Source organism: Lates calcarifer, linkage group LG2 (assembly GCF_001640805.2).
Source record: "Lates calcarifer isolate ASB-BC8 linkage group LG2, TLL_Latcal_v3, whole genome shotgun sequence".
In the NCBI taxonomy this organism is placed as follows: domain Eukaryota; kingdom Metazoa; phylum Chordata; class Actinopteri; family Centropomidae; genus Lates; species Lates calcarifer.
The window spans coordinates 23,386,296-23,403,050 of record NC_066834.1 but is presented as its reverse complement, the minus strand read 5'-3'; the positions used below and the strand labels follow the sequence as shown (position 1 = coordinate 23,403,050).

Sequence of the window (16,755 nt, the reverse complement as noted above, 5' to 3'; positions counted from 1 at the left end):
TCTCTGGGTAGAGGTACTGTGAAGTTGTTATACCACGGTAATAGGGCTCAGGAAGGAGTTTGGGGAGGATAGTTGACAAAGTACATGACTCTGAGACCTCATTTTACATCCCGTCTCCTACCAACAGTCCGTGTTTGGTTTTTAACCATGACAGCATTCCTTCCTCTTTGTAATTTTAGTGTCTTGAACTTTGCCAAATGTAGAAGGACAAAAAACAGAGTGAGACATTTTCAGAGTGGCCATATTTGTTGTTTTAGATGGCACTGGCAAATGACCTATTTTGTTTTTTAGGAATGGGGACTTATGCAAAACGCTGGGGCCTTTTGAGCAACTAAATACTTAGGGAAAAGATTATTTAACTTTATTTTTACTGATTTAATTTTACTGCTGCAGTTTTCTAGCAGTTTACATCTTGCAGCTCTAGGAAATGACTTAAGGCTCTTCTTGCACTATTACAGTTGTTTTGCTGCTTGCGTAAGACAAACTATGACAGTATGGACAGCTGACAGTGTAAAGCTGAACACTGAACTTGACAAAAAATTGTGTCAATAAAGAAACCATCTGTAATTCCTAGAGCAACAACATCCTCTACATTTACTTGAACTAGTATGTCTAAGTGTAAGCAGCAATTGCGACTTGCTGACATGAATACAGTCATGTCGACAACTGAAGACAGCGTGGCAGCTGTCACAGATGATACCTGAGTTATTAACACTAAGCTGCACGACACAGTTGCCCAGTTTTACACATCCACATATCTGATCCTCCTCAAACAGACTGTTTATTCAACCTCTTCTTATTTTCTTCACCACCAACTGTGCTGATAGATCTGACGGCAGAATCTTGTTGGGAAAACAGTAAAAACATGTTCTCCTCTGATAAAAAAAAGGTTTGCCTCTGGGGTAGCTTTTTTGGCAACTTGGCAACTTGTGTTATTCCAGATTTTTGGGGGTGTGTAAATCCATTTACACCCCTGGAATTGTGAAATAACACCAAGCACTGCTGCACAGAAACTGTCATTAGGCAATATCATCTCTCCCCCAGCTCAGAACGACAAAGCGTGATAGGAGCCATAACACGAATCTGGAAAGAAGGATTTTTAATTACAAAAAGAGGGCAGGTGACATCTTTTGCATGGTAACTCTAGACATGGATCATTTCTCACACAGCCATAAATAGAACTTGTTGGCTGAGGGGTCTGCCCACTGCAAAATATTTTTGCTGAGTGGGTTGTTTGCGGTTTCATCCTCACATATGATAAAGGCATTGATGGCTGTGACTGTATATGAGTGATAACGTGTCGGATGTTGTAAAGAAGTTTTATACTCTTCACACATATGAATATGTTCCTCATAGATATAGAAGTGGATCAAAGCCGGCAATGAGATCTTAAAAAGCAGCATAAGTTAAATGTGAAAATACACTTGGATAAAGAAGACAATTTTCCTGGCCTGCAGCTTGGCTGTCTCCTCTCCTTCAGCCCTCTGTCCATCACCTTTCTTACTTATGTTCTTACTTCATTATCTTTGAAACTGAGGTGACTGGTGATTGTTAGAACTTAGATTAACATAAAAATATTTTTGTGTGTATGTGTGTGTGTCTCTCTACAGTTACATGAGTCCAAGACCCACATTGCTGCCAGTATTTGCACCACAGAATATCTTAATTGGAGCTAAAGTATGCACTTTCAATGGGTATATTTTTAAACAAAATGTTCTGCAAAAACTGTTTTCTTTGACAAAAAGAGAGGGAAAATAATGACGTAATTCATGTCAACTGATTGACTGTTTGAACTACCACTACTACTGCTGCTTGCTGTACGATACAGGGCCAATAAACAGCCCTAGAAAGCACCAAAAGCAATGACTCCAACATAACAACTCAGTCTGTAATTAGGTGTGTACAGTGTATACTTAATAGCAGCAGATGTGAACAGGGTTTGACAACATGGTAAATATACATATTATGCTGTGATATTTTTATGTACTAACATGTTTACAGCAGTTTGTAGCGCCAATTTATTACTATAGTAAGAACGACATGAGCCATTTTCATTGTGACAAATCAACTGTAATAGAAATCTTCATACATTTTACACATATTCAGTCATTTCACAGTCATACATTTGAACCCTAATGTAATGACTTATTAGTCACCTGCACAAAATGGGATTGTGATAATTATGGAGCTAATGTACTGTACTGTGTATCTTTTTTTTTTTTTTTGGAAGGGCAGACTTACTGCTTATCTATTTACTGGTTTGGCCTGTAGATAAACTGGCAGTGTGAAGTGTCAGGGTGAGGGATTTACTGCTGGATTGGGCTGACCCGGTTCCTGTAGAGTTGTGTTCTCCCCTGCCAGAGAGATTCTCCCCTTTTTCCAGTACAGGTCAACTACACACATTGCCCACCCCATCCAATCCACCACATACACACACAAACACACACATACACACAGGTTTGCTGCGCTCTGCTCTGACAAACTACAATCACTTTGGACTTTCACTGTCTCTCTACACCTAGACAACATGATTTTTAATGAAAATTCCACTGAGTCATTAAAACAGGTCAGTGTGGTCTGGCTTCACTCACATGCACACCCTTTTTTTCCCCTTGCGTGTGAACAGCGTGACCTGACAGTACTCAGGCCTAATCCGAGTGCTATCTCAGGGAAGCAGACAGACTGAGGAGCCCCGTAGCGTGGCACTACCATCTTTTTCTGCTCATTACCAGCTCTAGGCTTCTCAACACAGATAGAAGCAATGAAGGAGAACCTCAATAAATGATCAGTGTGCTCTGCCAGCACCAACGCATGCTGCATCTGCTGCCTCCCCATTGCTGTTCCTATCTTGCTCCCTCACTGATTGTACAACCCATAACCTCTCCAGGATAGTAGTATAAACCTTCCGAATTTGCCATATAGCAGGTGGATGAGTCTGCCCGGTCTAATGACCTAAATTTGGCAAAGGAAGTGGTTGATTTCTCAAACCTCAAGGACTGCAGAAGCCCACCTCTTCTAAAGCCCCAAAGGGATAAATGAGGCCCATTATGCAGTGAAGTTTGTAATGATGCTTTTGATTAGTGAGTTGTCAGGAGGTATTGGCCCTATGCTCATCACAGCGTTGTTTAGCACTTTAAGACCTCCATAAAGATGAGTGTTTTTTGAGAAAAGATGAAAAAGCAGGAGGCATGTGCCTAATGAAGTCTCAGGCTTATAGCCCCTCTCATGACAGGATAATTACACCAAATGCTTCCAGCGAACACTTCAAAGGACACTTCATCCCTGTGCCAACACCGCGCAACACATCTCACCAATCAAGATGGCCTGACCTAAATCAGGTCCCCCTTGCTCGTCTGTAATGTCGCCCGCCCACAGCCTCACTGGACCTCTGCGGAGTCAACTGCATTAGAATACATTCAATATACTATATCAATAAGCATACCGAAATTAGTCTTGCTGACTTTGCTGCAGAAACATATTGACACGTTAGTCCCATGGTATGTAGCAGCATGTCAGATGCAGTGTTAATGAACAGAGCAAAAATACAGTAGCACAATGTGCTCTACAAATATAGAAACATGCAAACACATGAATACTTAACCTTCCACATTCAGGCACTATCATTTGTGCAGCATGGCATGCAAAGTAGCCAAACATGATGATAGTGCATGATCAGTAGTGCATTAGTCCAGTGATGCAGGGATCAGATGCACTAAAAAATGTATGAAATACATTATACACCTTACTGCACCACATTTCCTTGCACTTCTGATGCTTTGAGCTCGCAGATGTTTATATTTTGATCGAACAGGCACACCAGTCGGTAAAGGGTGTTAACCTGTCATCCCAGTTGCACACTGCACACTATAAGCAAAGAGGCCTGTTTTTCATACATACAGTGGTGGAAAAAAAGTTTTCGGACACCCTTAAAATTTTACACAATCTCAAGTGAGTGAGTGTGAAACTAATTTTCTGTATTACAATTCCAGAGAAATTTTCACAGCAGATAGAGAGTATAAAAATGTCAACACTCCCGCTGCATAATTCATTCCACTGCTGTCCATCCATATGTTCAGTATGTTCTAAGCACTCATACTTTCACAGAATGTGTCTACACACTGCTTCGGTCTCAGTCTTCCTACACAATTCTGTCAAGATTGCAAACAGGCACACGCGTTATTTTACGTGGGGTCAGTCAGAGCACCTGCTCTGTCCCTCTGCTCCGCATATTTGCCTTTGAGCTTTCAAGTCATGTGGCCTAAGCATTTAAGCCAACAGAGCTGTGCAGATATGGAACATTCTGCATGGTGTTCACATACAACTGGGTGATATTAAGTACGTAACAAGAAATACAAAATGCTCCAAAAATGCTGTTTCATCCGATTGTGAATAAGATGTCTGGAAGAGATTGCACACATTTACGAGTCACTGGACAAGTTTTCTGGTGTATCCAGTACTTATGTTCTCTCAGAGTAAGACGGGGATGATGCATTAGCTTCTGGGGGATAAGATAAACCATATCACCACAATGTGAGTGGCTTGGATGCTCCCCTCTTCACATCTCGAGGAGAATTAAACAGAGGGGAAATAAGCATGGGGTACAGAGTGAGGAAGAACTGCAAAAACTGCAGGAGCTAACTGCATTAAAACAATATTTGCGAACGTTTTACTTACGAAGCCAGCATGCGAGGCCATTTTGATAATTGCTGAGACTTCCTAACTGGCACAAACCGCTTCCAGCGCTGGAAGTGCTGCACAGGGGCAGGCTGGAAATCTATTGTGACATGTTGAGAAAAGAAATAACACTTAGATGTGTTTGAATAGCTCCACTGAACACATTTCAGATTTTTCCCATGAAAAGAAAGCAAAGCCATGCTATACGCTGGATGCTGCATAATTAACAAACAAGCACCGCAAACATCTCTCAGTCTACTCTGAAAATGACTCCTGGAAGAACGGGTGGCACAGGAACAGATGGAGAGAGGCCACTTGAACACAGCGTAATGAAGCGATCCACAGAAAATTCACTCATACAGTGTGCATTTCAAATGAGCCCAGTGAGGGTGTTATGTCTCATTTATTTTGGTAGCTCACACCTGATGTATTTTTTACATATGTACAAACTGCATTGCTACAAATGCCATGTTTCAGAACTGTTTTCATTTACTGATAAATACTAAAATATGTATTACAGCGTAGACTTGGAAAACACCTTCCACTAGGATTATTAGAAACATGTTAAGGATGCACTTTCAGTAACATAACAAGACTTTAAAGGCAGGCAATCTGCATCTGTTTACTAGACAGTTAACAAAAATCTTTTTAAACAGAGAGCCACCAATGCACATCAAAACAAGCTCATCCCGTTAAACATCTGTTTAAAGCTCAACGAAGCGATTAGAGCATGTGGTAAATACCCCCCTCCTCATCAGAGGCAATTTTGCACCCAAATTTTCACATTTGCTGATTTTGACCTCAATCTGTATTTTCCAACAACAACACATTAAACATTCGTAGAATAACTTATTCCTCTACTAATGTTCCAGTACATTTTCAATTAGCATTAACAGAGGACAGACGCTCACTTGGGGGAAAGGAAACAGGTACCCATTCGCGATAAATAAATCATGATACCAGGTGGAGCTGAATATTAGTGAGAAGGACTCTTGTAATGACAGTGGACAGTACTGAATCTATTTCCCAAATCACCACTCCGCCTGAGAAGAGGCTCTTCAGAGAGTTTTTACATTACTGACCATCACTCTGTCTTAGATTATCCCTGCCTGTCTTTCCCATCACTGTACCCTTCTGTCACAGACAAGACTCCAAGTGCCCTCTTTCACTCGGACCCTCAATTACCCAGGCCAATCATCTCAGACAGGTGTTGAGGTACAGTAATAAACCTCCGCCTGATGCTGCTGAGGCAGCCTCTCTTTTAAAGCACCTCTGAGATCTCTGAAATGACTGAACCCGGTGTTGATCAGGTGCTTTGACCACAGTTGACTCATGGCTGCTGGATGATAGTGTGCAGTGAAAAAAGAAAAAAAAATACATTAGTTATTGCTCTGTATGGTCTGTATAAATAAGATCAGGTTTAGTGTTGCCATGGCAATCCTGCTTCCACAATGGATAGACCATACTCTGAAATTACATTTTTTTTAATGATTATGTGCTTATTGCCATAATTTGAGCACTGATAATTCACAGAGAGAATAATAGATATTGTTATAGCCATCAACATCTTTTTTTAGTAGCTTCCACCAGACACTATGTACAGCTAAGAAAGTGAGTGAAGTTGTCAGCAGAGACACTGAGAGAAAATTAAAGACAAAAGTTAAACTCAAATCCCCAGCACTTATATCCACACTTATACTATACATTACTGCTTAACTGTGTTGCAAATGGAGTCTTTTCAGTCACAAGGATATGTCATCACTGCATCATAAACTTAGAGAGTGATAGCGCCATAAAGTCCATGGGGGATACACAGCCTGACTCCAGAGGTTTATCACAGCTTCAAGCTGCATATCCAGAGTTTCACATTTTCTAGAAACAAAACAAAGATGTCAAAAATGCTTATGATACTAATGCTAGTATTTACCCTAAAGGCCTATATCTCAGACATGTAACTGTGTGTTGTCCACCCACACAAGTGTTTTCAATTATTATATGAGACATATGTGCACAAGATTATTGAGTGTTGGTACAGTAAACACAAGCTGGTTATTTCATAGGGAATGAGTATTGGGCTAATTCTGTTTACTCTGAAGATATGTTTATTTTTCTGCCCTCACCTGTTATTGCATAGTGGGTCCTACTTCAGGAACGTCTCTGTAAGACATGTTATCTTCACTGATGCGCAGATATGATGGTGTTCATTGTAAAGTCTCATAATTACTTTTGTCCTCTATTTTAGATTCTTGTAGATTTTCATAATGTGTTTTCTATTTCAAACACACTGTGCGCATTGTAAATGACTGGTACCTGATGTGTTCATTCATCCCGTGTGCTAAAGCAATCTGCTCCTCCAATTCACTCAATAGCTCCTTCATCACATGTTCTTGGACTGAAAGAAAAAGCAGGGACTAGTGTTCATTGTTGCTTCATTGAGCATGTGTTGCATTGTGACCTAGAAAGATTCAGCAGACCCTCAGAGCTGAGACAGTTATCAAGCTAAATTAGCCTACATACCGCAGGCTGGGGTCAGACTATGCAATGGGAGCTTGCACAGTTTACTGTTAGCACAGAGGAATGCATTTTAAAATGGAAAATAAGCAGTCATGATCCACTGCAGAGAAACAGCAACATTTGGGTGATGATGGTAACTAGACATTTTATTTTTTGTAATTCCTTTTACCCTTAATTCAACATATCACACTACAGTGTCCAAGTTCAAACTGTTTTAAACAAAAACAACAATAAGATTTACGTAAAATGACTTGCTGCTCATTACAATAACCATTAACCAATCAATAGCCTGCACTGGTGTCATGGCAGGCTTGGGAAAAACATTTGACAGATAATTTTTTAAGTCATTGATTAAATTAAGTCTCCTCGCTCACGTTGTGTAATCAAGTAAACAAAGCTATTCAGCCTCCTCTGGGTCTGAGAAACAGCTTACATGAACAACTCCATGAGTAAAAAGTCTGCAAATCACACAGCAAACAGGTTGAGTAATTCAAGGATTAGAGGATTCATACAGCCCAATTCCCTCCGGGCAGTCTGCCAATAGAGAAGCACGGTCCAGGTACTCACGAGGTGTACGATGCCACAACTGGCAGATCTGCAGAGAAGCTCACTGACAGATGAGCTAACGCCATGCATGCAGACAGATTTAAATGCATGTGGTTTGACTTGACAGCTAACAATATCATTGTTAGGAGCTAAGGATTGAGGAGATATATGTATAAAATACAGCAGTGAGGAGAAGAGCAGCATCTTCACACTTTATTCATTTGTTCTTTCTTACATTTGTAGCCACTAATTTAAGTCAGTGTTCTTATTTTTGATTCAAGGATTTAGTGAGCAAATTTATGCTTGGTTCAAATCATCATCTTGAGATATTTGCACAAGATCATTAAGCTCACAGATTCCAGCTGCACACGTTCGCCCTGCAGATCACCTGAGCTTTTAGTGAGCAGAACAGTACTCCTCCTTTTATCAGTATGTTTGCATTTTCAGCCTGAGACTCATAATTTCTCTTGTTGGACAAAGTTGGACAAAGACTGAATAAGGATTTTAATTTTACAGGCAGGGGATAAGACTTTGTGTTGTTGATACAACCGTATTCATTTGTAGTCATAAGAAGCCAGAAAGAAGCAAACACTGCAACTAATTATAGAGGCAGACAGAAAAAAAAGGATCACGTTCCACAAATCTCAGGGTAAACCCGCACTTTCTCTACTATTCAGCTGCAATTATGTTGCAAACTCGTATGTGAATGTTCTGAAAGAACTTTTTGGAGCACAAACCACTAGGCTTAATTGCTGAATGGTTTGGGAAAATGTATCATTTACAAGCTATAGCACATGAATGCTGAGTGTTTTCATTTTACAATAGATTGTTGTTGAGAGCAGAACATGCTGATTGAAGGAGCTAAAATGTCAAGTATGGAGGGCATGGGTTTTTAGGTGTTGTCAGCAAACCAGTGTGATTTCAGCTCAAGTGCTTTCTATTCATCAAACACTCAACATGGTAGCTGCTGATGGCAGAAGCATTGAGGTTAAATTTGAGGTAACTATAACTGAAATGCTTTTATGGGGTACATATTTATACAGTAGGTGAACATTTGAGTTTATTTTGTTTAATATGGACATTGCAATAACACTGGAATTCAAATGTACAAAGTATACAAGCATCAAAGGCACTGGGTTAAGTGTTTGTACCGTGAAGCTATATGTCTGCATAGTTTCATCTCATTCATCCTGGCAGCTGTACAGTACAACATGCATGTGTGCAGATTTCACCACTAATCTAAGAGGCTTCTTCTGTTCTTCTCCCATGCCCTCTCCCTCTCCCTCTCTCCCTCTCTCTCTCTCTCTCTCTCCCTAAGCTGAAGAAGCCTCTCTGATGAGTCGTGACACGTCTTCAATGCTACAGCCTCATTCCAGCGGATATTTAATTTTGTCTTCATGTAGCATAAAGCTAATTTACAACACCTGTCCGCGGGAGGCCTTGGTGGAAATAAAAACAATTTGAAAACCATGAACAAACAATTAAGGATTTATGGATGAAAAGTAGTGTAATGGCAAGCTGTAAAGGCAAACACAGATCTATTAGCAGCTGTGAGTAAATCTTAGCTTTTGTTAAACCTGCCTGTGGGGGGTAAATCAGTAGGATGTAAAGCATCTGGAAATTTCATGGAATGGAATATCAGCTGAGCTGTCACAAAGATTTATATTAAAGTGTGTTTAACTATTACTACTTATTGTTAAGTTTCTTTCTTATATCAACTTCTGTCATACAGATGAGTCTACTGATGTCCTGTGTCTGTAAAAAGGAAGATCAGTATTTGCATTTGTAATGCTTCTAAAAGCACAAAAATATAAGTAGCTAATAATATACCCCCTCTGTACATTAAATTATACAAAGTTCCAGTGAGAACAAACCACATCAGATACAGTTACTTTAGATATTGCCTTTTCCTATTTCAAAACATTATCACATTGCCAAATGCTGATGAGAATTGTACCTGGATAACAAGAAAACTTACTTTTTATGTTGTCAACTGCTGCCTGCACTGTGGAATGTAAATATTACTCACTTAGGTGGAAAGAGACTAAGAGTCGACAGCTATGCTAGCAGCTCTGAGGCTAAAACAGTTGTGCTTTGAGCTGGATGTATCTGTGATCCATCCCACATTCTGTACTGGGTATGAACTATTATCGTCAGGGAGACGACACAGAGATCAGCTGTGTAAATTGAATAGGTTTAAGAAGTCCTTTGTGCCTGAATCAGTCAGTATTTTAAATAGTAGCCTAAAATAAACAGAGGTTATGGAGGCTGTGCTGCAGTACAGAGCCATGGACTGACTGATGCCTTGTGGTGTGTGTATTTTTGTATTATTTATTTGTATTGTATTTTTGTATTGTATTTTGTATTTCTATGTGCTCTTTGATGTCTCCTGTCTGCTGCTGCTGGTTCCCCATGTAAGAATAGCTTTGTGGAGTCCAAGTAAAATCTCCCCATGGGTACAATAAAGTATATACCTATCCATCTGTCTAAATGCTAATGTCAGCATGCTAACATGCCCAATTACATTGCTAGCATGCTGATGTTTTGCAGGTATTATGTTTAGTATGTTTATATCTACCCAGCATCAGCTCCAGTACCATCCAGTGTCTGTTAAGATATTTCAGTCTTGGCCAGTTGTGGACAGACAGACCAATCAACCGGCACTTCCATCCAAGAATCATAGCACTTACATGAACATAAAAATAAACATATATAAAAATATCTGGATCTGAATTAAATCTCTTTCTATTCCACTTAGCCCCCAAAAATGTGCTTCTCTACAATATCTCATCAGTTCTCTCTCGTGCTCTCCCTTTTCTATTGCAGGTGGTGGGTCAGATTGATAAACTAACGTCCGACTTTGACTTTGACCTGGAGCCAGATGACTGGACGGTGGCCACAGCCAGCAGTACGTCCAGCAGTGAGCGGGGTTTGGGAGAGGCCTTCAGGCTGGACTTCCTCAATGCAGATGTACTTTCGGATAGCTGGGAGTTTTGCAGCTACCTGGAAGCTGCTGGTGCCGCCGCCCGCAGACCTGGTGAGCAATCAGGGGACCTACGACCGGAGCTGGGCCGTGGGACCATCCCCACCCAGACGCAGACCCCCACCCCGCCCCCCACCACTGCCTCGGTCTACTCCCAGATGAACGGCGGGCTGCCCATCCCCAACGGGCCCCGCATTATTACTCCAGATTCGTCCAGCGAGGAGGCCAGCAGCTCCACGCACAGCCACAAGACTTCCCGTACCTCCGGCACAAGAGAAAGAGTGCGCTTCAGTGACAAAATTCTGTACCACGCGTTGTGCTGTGACGATGACGAGGAGGAGGAGGAGCAGGACGAGTTGCAGGAGGACAAGAGTGGCTGTGCTACGCCAGACAGTGATACTGAGCCCAGTCTCCTGGCTAGCTCGGTCGCCCCCAAACGTTCTTCCTCGGAGCACTCACTCCTCCATAACTGTCTGGACCCTTCCTATGTCTCCTCGCCAGTGAAGGTGACGACAGGAGCTCACACACTACCCAGGAAAGGTCTCTTAAACCCCGGCTGCCGCAAAAAACTGTTACGAAATAGCAGCACACAAACTGTCTCTGACAAGAGCACCCAAACTGTACTGCCCTATATTCCAACCAAACAGAAAACAAAGGACCACTGAGAAAGCTCTGAAAGTTTATCATAAATCTCATGAAGAGGACTGTGCATTATTTAATATTAAATACATAGCTCATAGATTAATACACAAATTAATTAATTACTAAATAAATAAATGATATATGGGAAATCACTCGACTACCTAAAGTCATTCTGAGGCTCAGGGAAAACACAATGAAATGAAGCAAAGCAGATCATTAAGATGAAAGTTATTGGTGGACCAAAAGGTTAGTGCCTGTTCTACTGTTTAAAGATAACACTGAATGGATTCCCTATGTGTAATAATTTGAAACAATGACAGCAATTACAAAAGCAATCATTTTTAACAGAACATTTTAAACATTCAAAATTAGAAATGAAGTATGAAGAGTATGGAGAGGTCCTTTCCCCTCCTCATACAATAGTATAAGTCACAAAAGAGAAAAAAATAATGCTTGTTCCTATAATGTGGATACAAAACGCTGCACATTCTGTACTCTGAATCTGTATAAACATTGTCTTTTTTCATGTTCAAGTTCTTTCAAATGTCAAGAGGATTATTGCTTTCAGAGGGGGAAATGTATCTAGATGCACATGTCAAACCTCTTCCTCTTTTTGATGTCAACAAACAACTTTGAGTGAAGAGCCAGAAAACAACACTATTTACCTGCCCTTGATTTTTATAAATCATCTCAATGTGATCTCTTCTTGGTCTGCTGCAGAGGCTGGAACATGAGAGTGGCAGGCAGAAAAACAAGATATATAAAGTAATTTGAACATGTGCGGTCCACCAAAGTGACATTTCCTTTTTTTTTTCTCTCTCCCTCCGTACCTACCGGTGATGTCATTAGACTTAGGATCCCAAGCTAAATAGCAGTCCACAAAGAAATTGTTAAAGGTTTTGTCTCTCCATGCAGTCACCCAGCGGGGGACGTGAACTCAGCAGAGCAGCATTTTATTCACAGTGCTAACGCCAATAGCCATTCCTGATCAATATGTTAGAGGGAGGTTGCAGTGAGAGGTCTCTCTGCTGAGCATGCATGCCACTCTCCTGGGATCTGTGAACAAAAACTCACAGTCAGACCTATTTACTTACACTGAATGGAACAAAAATTAGAACTGTGGCCCTAAAGAACTGACATTTCAAAAAAATGTGTGTCCAGGAGTGAGAGCTGATGGTGGAAAGGGAAAGTGTTTCTGTTCAAAGATTTTTTTTTTTTTTTAAACCAAGCAATAATCTTCCCTGGGGAATGGCTTTGTGAGCCTCCTCCCCTGGTCCACTCACCCTTACTTTCCTAATGTTGTGTTTCCAGTTTGAAAAGTAAAATGCCGTACAGTGTCATAGAGGAAAATCCTTGCCGACTTCTGTAAAGCTGACCTTTGTGCCTCCGATCACCTAATGTGGACTTAACATTCCACAGTAGGGAGAAATGGTCAAAGCGTCTTATTTATTCACACAGAAAGACACTCATCCCTGCTCTACAAACATTTAAAGCAATGTTTTGTAGCAGAGTTTGGTGAATTAGTTCAGTGATGTAGGAACACACTGTGAAATGTTCTGCAAAGTGCAGAATACATCCATTGAGCCATCACAGGCTTTTTGTTGTTAGAACTATTAGAGATTATTTTTCCTTTTCCTTTAGTCAAACCAATAAGTCAACTTCTCATTAAAATATTTTACTAGATTGATGCAGATAACACAGATTCAGTCAGCAGAAATGTTCTCAAACGATCTATAACTGGCAATACATTTGAGTCAACCATAATTTTATACTAATAAAGTACAAATGAAAATATTATGCAGCTGTAAACCAGAGATCGAAACATATTTGCTTACTGCAGTAGCATTTTTTCAAGGTAGCATTTTTTAAGCTAACACTAACAGCAGTGCACATAGTAGTATAGGTTTAACAAGTTTGACAAACTCACAATAGCAATAATTGTTAAAAATGTGGCTAACAATTAGCTCAATTACTATTCAGTGCTGAGAATTATTAGTGATTTTCCCATGCTGGCACAGGAGGTCTGGGTACAATGTTTGTCAGTGATTCTCTGTGTCAATCATGGCTTGGGATGTGCCCAGTCTTCTACATCTGGTCACTGCAACACTACAGACTATTCTACAGACAGTTCGTGAGTAGCACATCCATTAACAGCCCACCTCTCTGTTTTTAGTTTGTTTGTTCATGTATAACAGTTGCATAGTGCACTGCTTAGGGGAATTACAGCTGTGCTGTTTAGGCTAACATCAAGCCTCAAGAGCCCGATATAAGGGAAGCAGAGTGAGCACTTTTACACCAAGCAGCTTGGTAGAAGCCGCACAAGCCGCAATTAGCCTGAAGCTGATGTGCTACACATGCGTATACCAGAAGTAATATTGGGATTTTTATTTTTTTGGTGGTTTTGTAATGTTCTCTTTTGTCTTGCGCTGGCTGAGTTAATCCCAAGTACCTGCGAAGAAAGAGGCACTGAATAGAGATCAATGGCTCACTCCCCAAAGCATTGGCTGCCATTTCCCTGCTAGATTGGGGACCAACAGGTCATCACGGCCATTAGCATAAACAAACAAAGCTATGCCGCCACACAGGCAAAGCATCAATTACAGGAAAACAAACCAAGCCCTTATTGTGATGCCTATACACCCGCCAGACATTTCACTGTGAGAGGGTTCTTTTTCCTTCCTTTTCCAGTCTAAAGATTTTATAAGTCATATCTGTGATGAAATCACCTCTTCAAGTATAGAGCTGCTTGGCACTGGTGCAGAATACATTATCATTGGGGACAGATTTTAGATATTTGGACAAAACATTAGCAACGTCTCTTTTGCCAACAGGCTCATTATTCATCTCTAATAGGGCAGAGCTTTGTCCTCGGTTCTCTGTAGGACAAGGATGGGAGGCATCCAAAGGTTATGAAAACCTGAGTACACTGATGGCAAATCACCTGCCTACCAGGAAAATCATTTTGTGATGCCGCTGCATAACAGATGTTGTGTGCTTTTGCGTATGTGTGCATATGTGTGAGTCCCTTGTCTTTATGTTCACAGCCTCATTGTGTGAGGAGATAAGTGATATTGTCTGAATTGCACATTGCTTCATTTTTAATTTCACATTTCACTGTCACAGCAATTAACGGAGATCAATACAAATAGATGCCGCACATCCCCCTGGAAGTCATTTGGCCAGACTTGTCCATAAGACAAGATTAAACAAAATCTCTTTTAGAAGGCTGCAAAGTGAGTCATGCCATCTGTGTTTTGACATCAGCGGTGGGCATGTATTAGTTCACATCCCTGATCAATCCTCTAATCACTGCCAACGGGACACTCTCTGTTGAGTGACTGACAAACAGTGTGGAGCAAAATCACTTTAATAAGGTGACTGTGACAGTAAAACACAGAAACATAAGCCCCCAACCCCTTCCTCACCCATCCTTCATATATAATTACCACACTCCTCTCACCTTGCCTTCATCAGTGAGCAGAGGAAAAGAGATGACAGATCTCTGTTTTCTCTGCTGATTGGTGATGGGTCCATGAAGCAAAGAGTTCAATGCAGTCTCACTGATTACTATGGATTGGCTAAAGGCCGTGGCTACCTAAGGTTGATTTGTTTCATCTTTGTGCCATTTATATCCTGCCGCTACAAGAACAAACTATTTCTATCCCTCCTCCTTCCTTGCTGTCCCACCTGCAACCCTCTTTCACCGCACACACACCCTTTTCCATTCATAATACTGCTTGTCAGTCACTGCACATCTTCAATTGAGCTCACCAAGAGATGGGACAATAATTTAGAGTTTTGTGTCATTGAACAGAGATGTGTGGTGCCGGTATCACAGCTTGAACTCAGGTTGAGTCAGGCTTCAGAGCTCACAGCTCCTGATGAGACAAGGTCAGCGGAAACAGAACAATGTGCTGAACTTCAGGTGCACTGGGCAGTTGGCACACATTTACATGGCACACCGCGTGCCCCATGTAGAGGACATTATTGTGTTTATGCACACATAGACACCGTTGACAATCGGTCACAGGATCTATATTCTGTTGCTCCCCAGCCAACCAGAAAGCAGCTTTCAGCACCTGAGGTATGGCCGGACAAGGCCACGTCAACCATCAGTCACCATCTGATTGGGCCGGGGGAGTGATTAATGAAGAGCCCTGCAAGAGGCCGCAGATAAGATTAGACCTTCACAGGTGATGAAGGACAGGGCCTGTGGTGAGTGGGGGGGCTGGGCGGTTCCTGGGACAAAACACTGCCTTCAGATGACTTGGCACACAGTAATTAAAGTTAATGAGAACCCTGTCACTTTCACATACACCGTGGCTTTGTGATTGAACAGTGCGTCAAGCAAAACAAAGAAAGGTAATAGGAGGCAATAATTATTCTATGATAGGTCAAAGAGAAGGCAACCATAAGGCTTTGAGCAAATAAAGCTACCAAATCATTTTTAGTGTTTGTATTAGACCTTGGTTGGGGAATACTGTATTAGTGCAGTTCAGGTAATGAACATAAATCAGTACAAAAAGGCTTGACTATGTTCCTGTGCCAGTCCAAATTCTGTTGCACTGACTTTAATGTGACAAACTGCACACTTGTCACCTATGACAGGTAAAGCTAATTTAGGAAATGTAGTAGCAAATACTACTTGGCCCAGAGAAGTGAAGTGGTTCACATAGCATAGCATAAACTTTCTAGAAACCAGAAACACACATCAGTACAGCCTCCACTGAATAGTCACAGAGAAACATATAAATCACACAACTGCTACATCCAACCAAAAAAAGACTTAAAGCAACAGATGGTTATAATTTCATTATGCTGTGCACTAGGGAATAATTGATCAGCACACCCAGGCTAAAGAGAGAAAGTTACCATTTTCAACACATTACCTGACTGATAATTGGAATATCTCCAATGTGAACTTAAAATGTGGCATGACCATGTAAGGCAGAGGAGTGCGGAATCATCACCGAGGCAATTTCTGAGAGCAAGTGAAAAAGAGAGACAGAGAGAGAAATGATTGCAGCTGAAATGCTTGGGGTCCTCAAATTGAACTACCACAGAAATATAACCTTGTTGCATACCGCGTTAAATTGCACACAAATGATGTGTGTAATGACATGCTCAGCTGAGCGAGGAATACATCAAGAGACAATTGAATCGATCCAGACAAAATACACAATTACAGGAAACATTACTGACACGGGCTGCAGGAATGGGAATGAAACATGTTTCAGAGAATAGCATGATCAGAAAATATGTATTACTAAAGTTACTGGTGAGCTATGAAAGGAAAGAGTCAATTAGAGAAAGCTGCTGTTAAATGAATTTGTATTTCAAAGGTGGACTGTGGAATATAAATGCAGCTGAGTGTGGCTGTGTGTGTGTGTGTGTGT

At 41.0% G+C, this 16,755-nt stretch overlaps 1 protein-coding gene across 3 annotated transcripts in view; it reads left to right on the top strand.

Moving 5' to 3' along the window:
* insyn1 (inhibitory synaptic factor 1) overlaps positions 1 to 11,508 on the top strand; it is a 45,873-nt gene extending 34,365 nt beyond the window's left edge. For all 3 annotated transcript variants that reach the window (XM_051077146.1, XM_018666854.2, XM_018666855.2), the window contains one exon: positions 10,561 to 11,508. In XM_051077146.1, coding sequence (XP_050933103.1) covers positions 10,561 to 11,382 — 822 coding nt within the window. In that variant the 3' untranslated portion in view covers positions 11,383 to 11,508. The remainder of the gene's footprint in view (positions 1 to 10,560) is intronic.
* Positions 11,509 to 16,755: the final 5,247 nt, after the last annotated feature.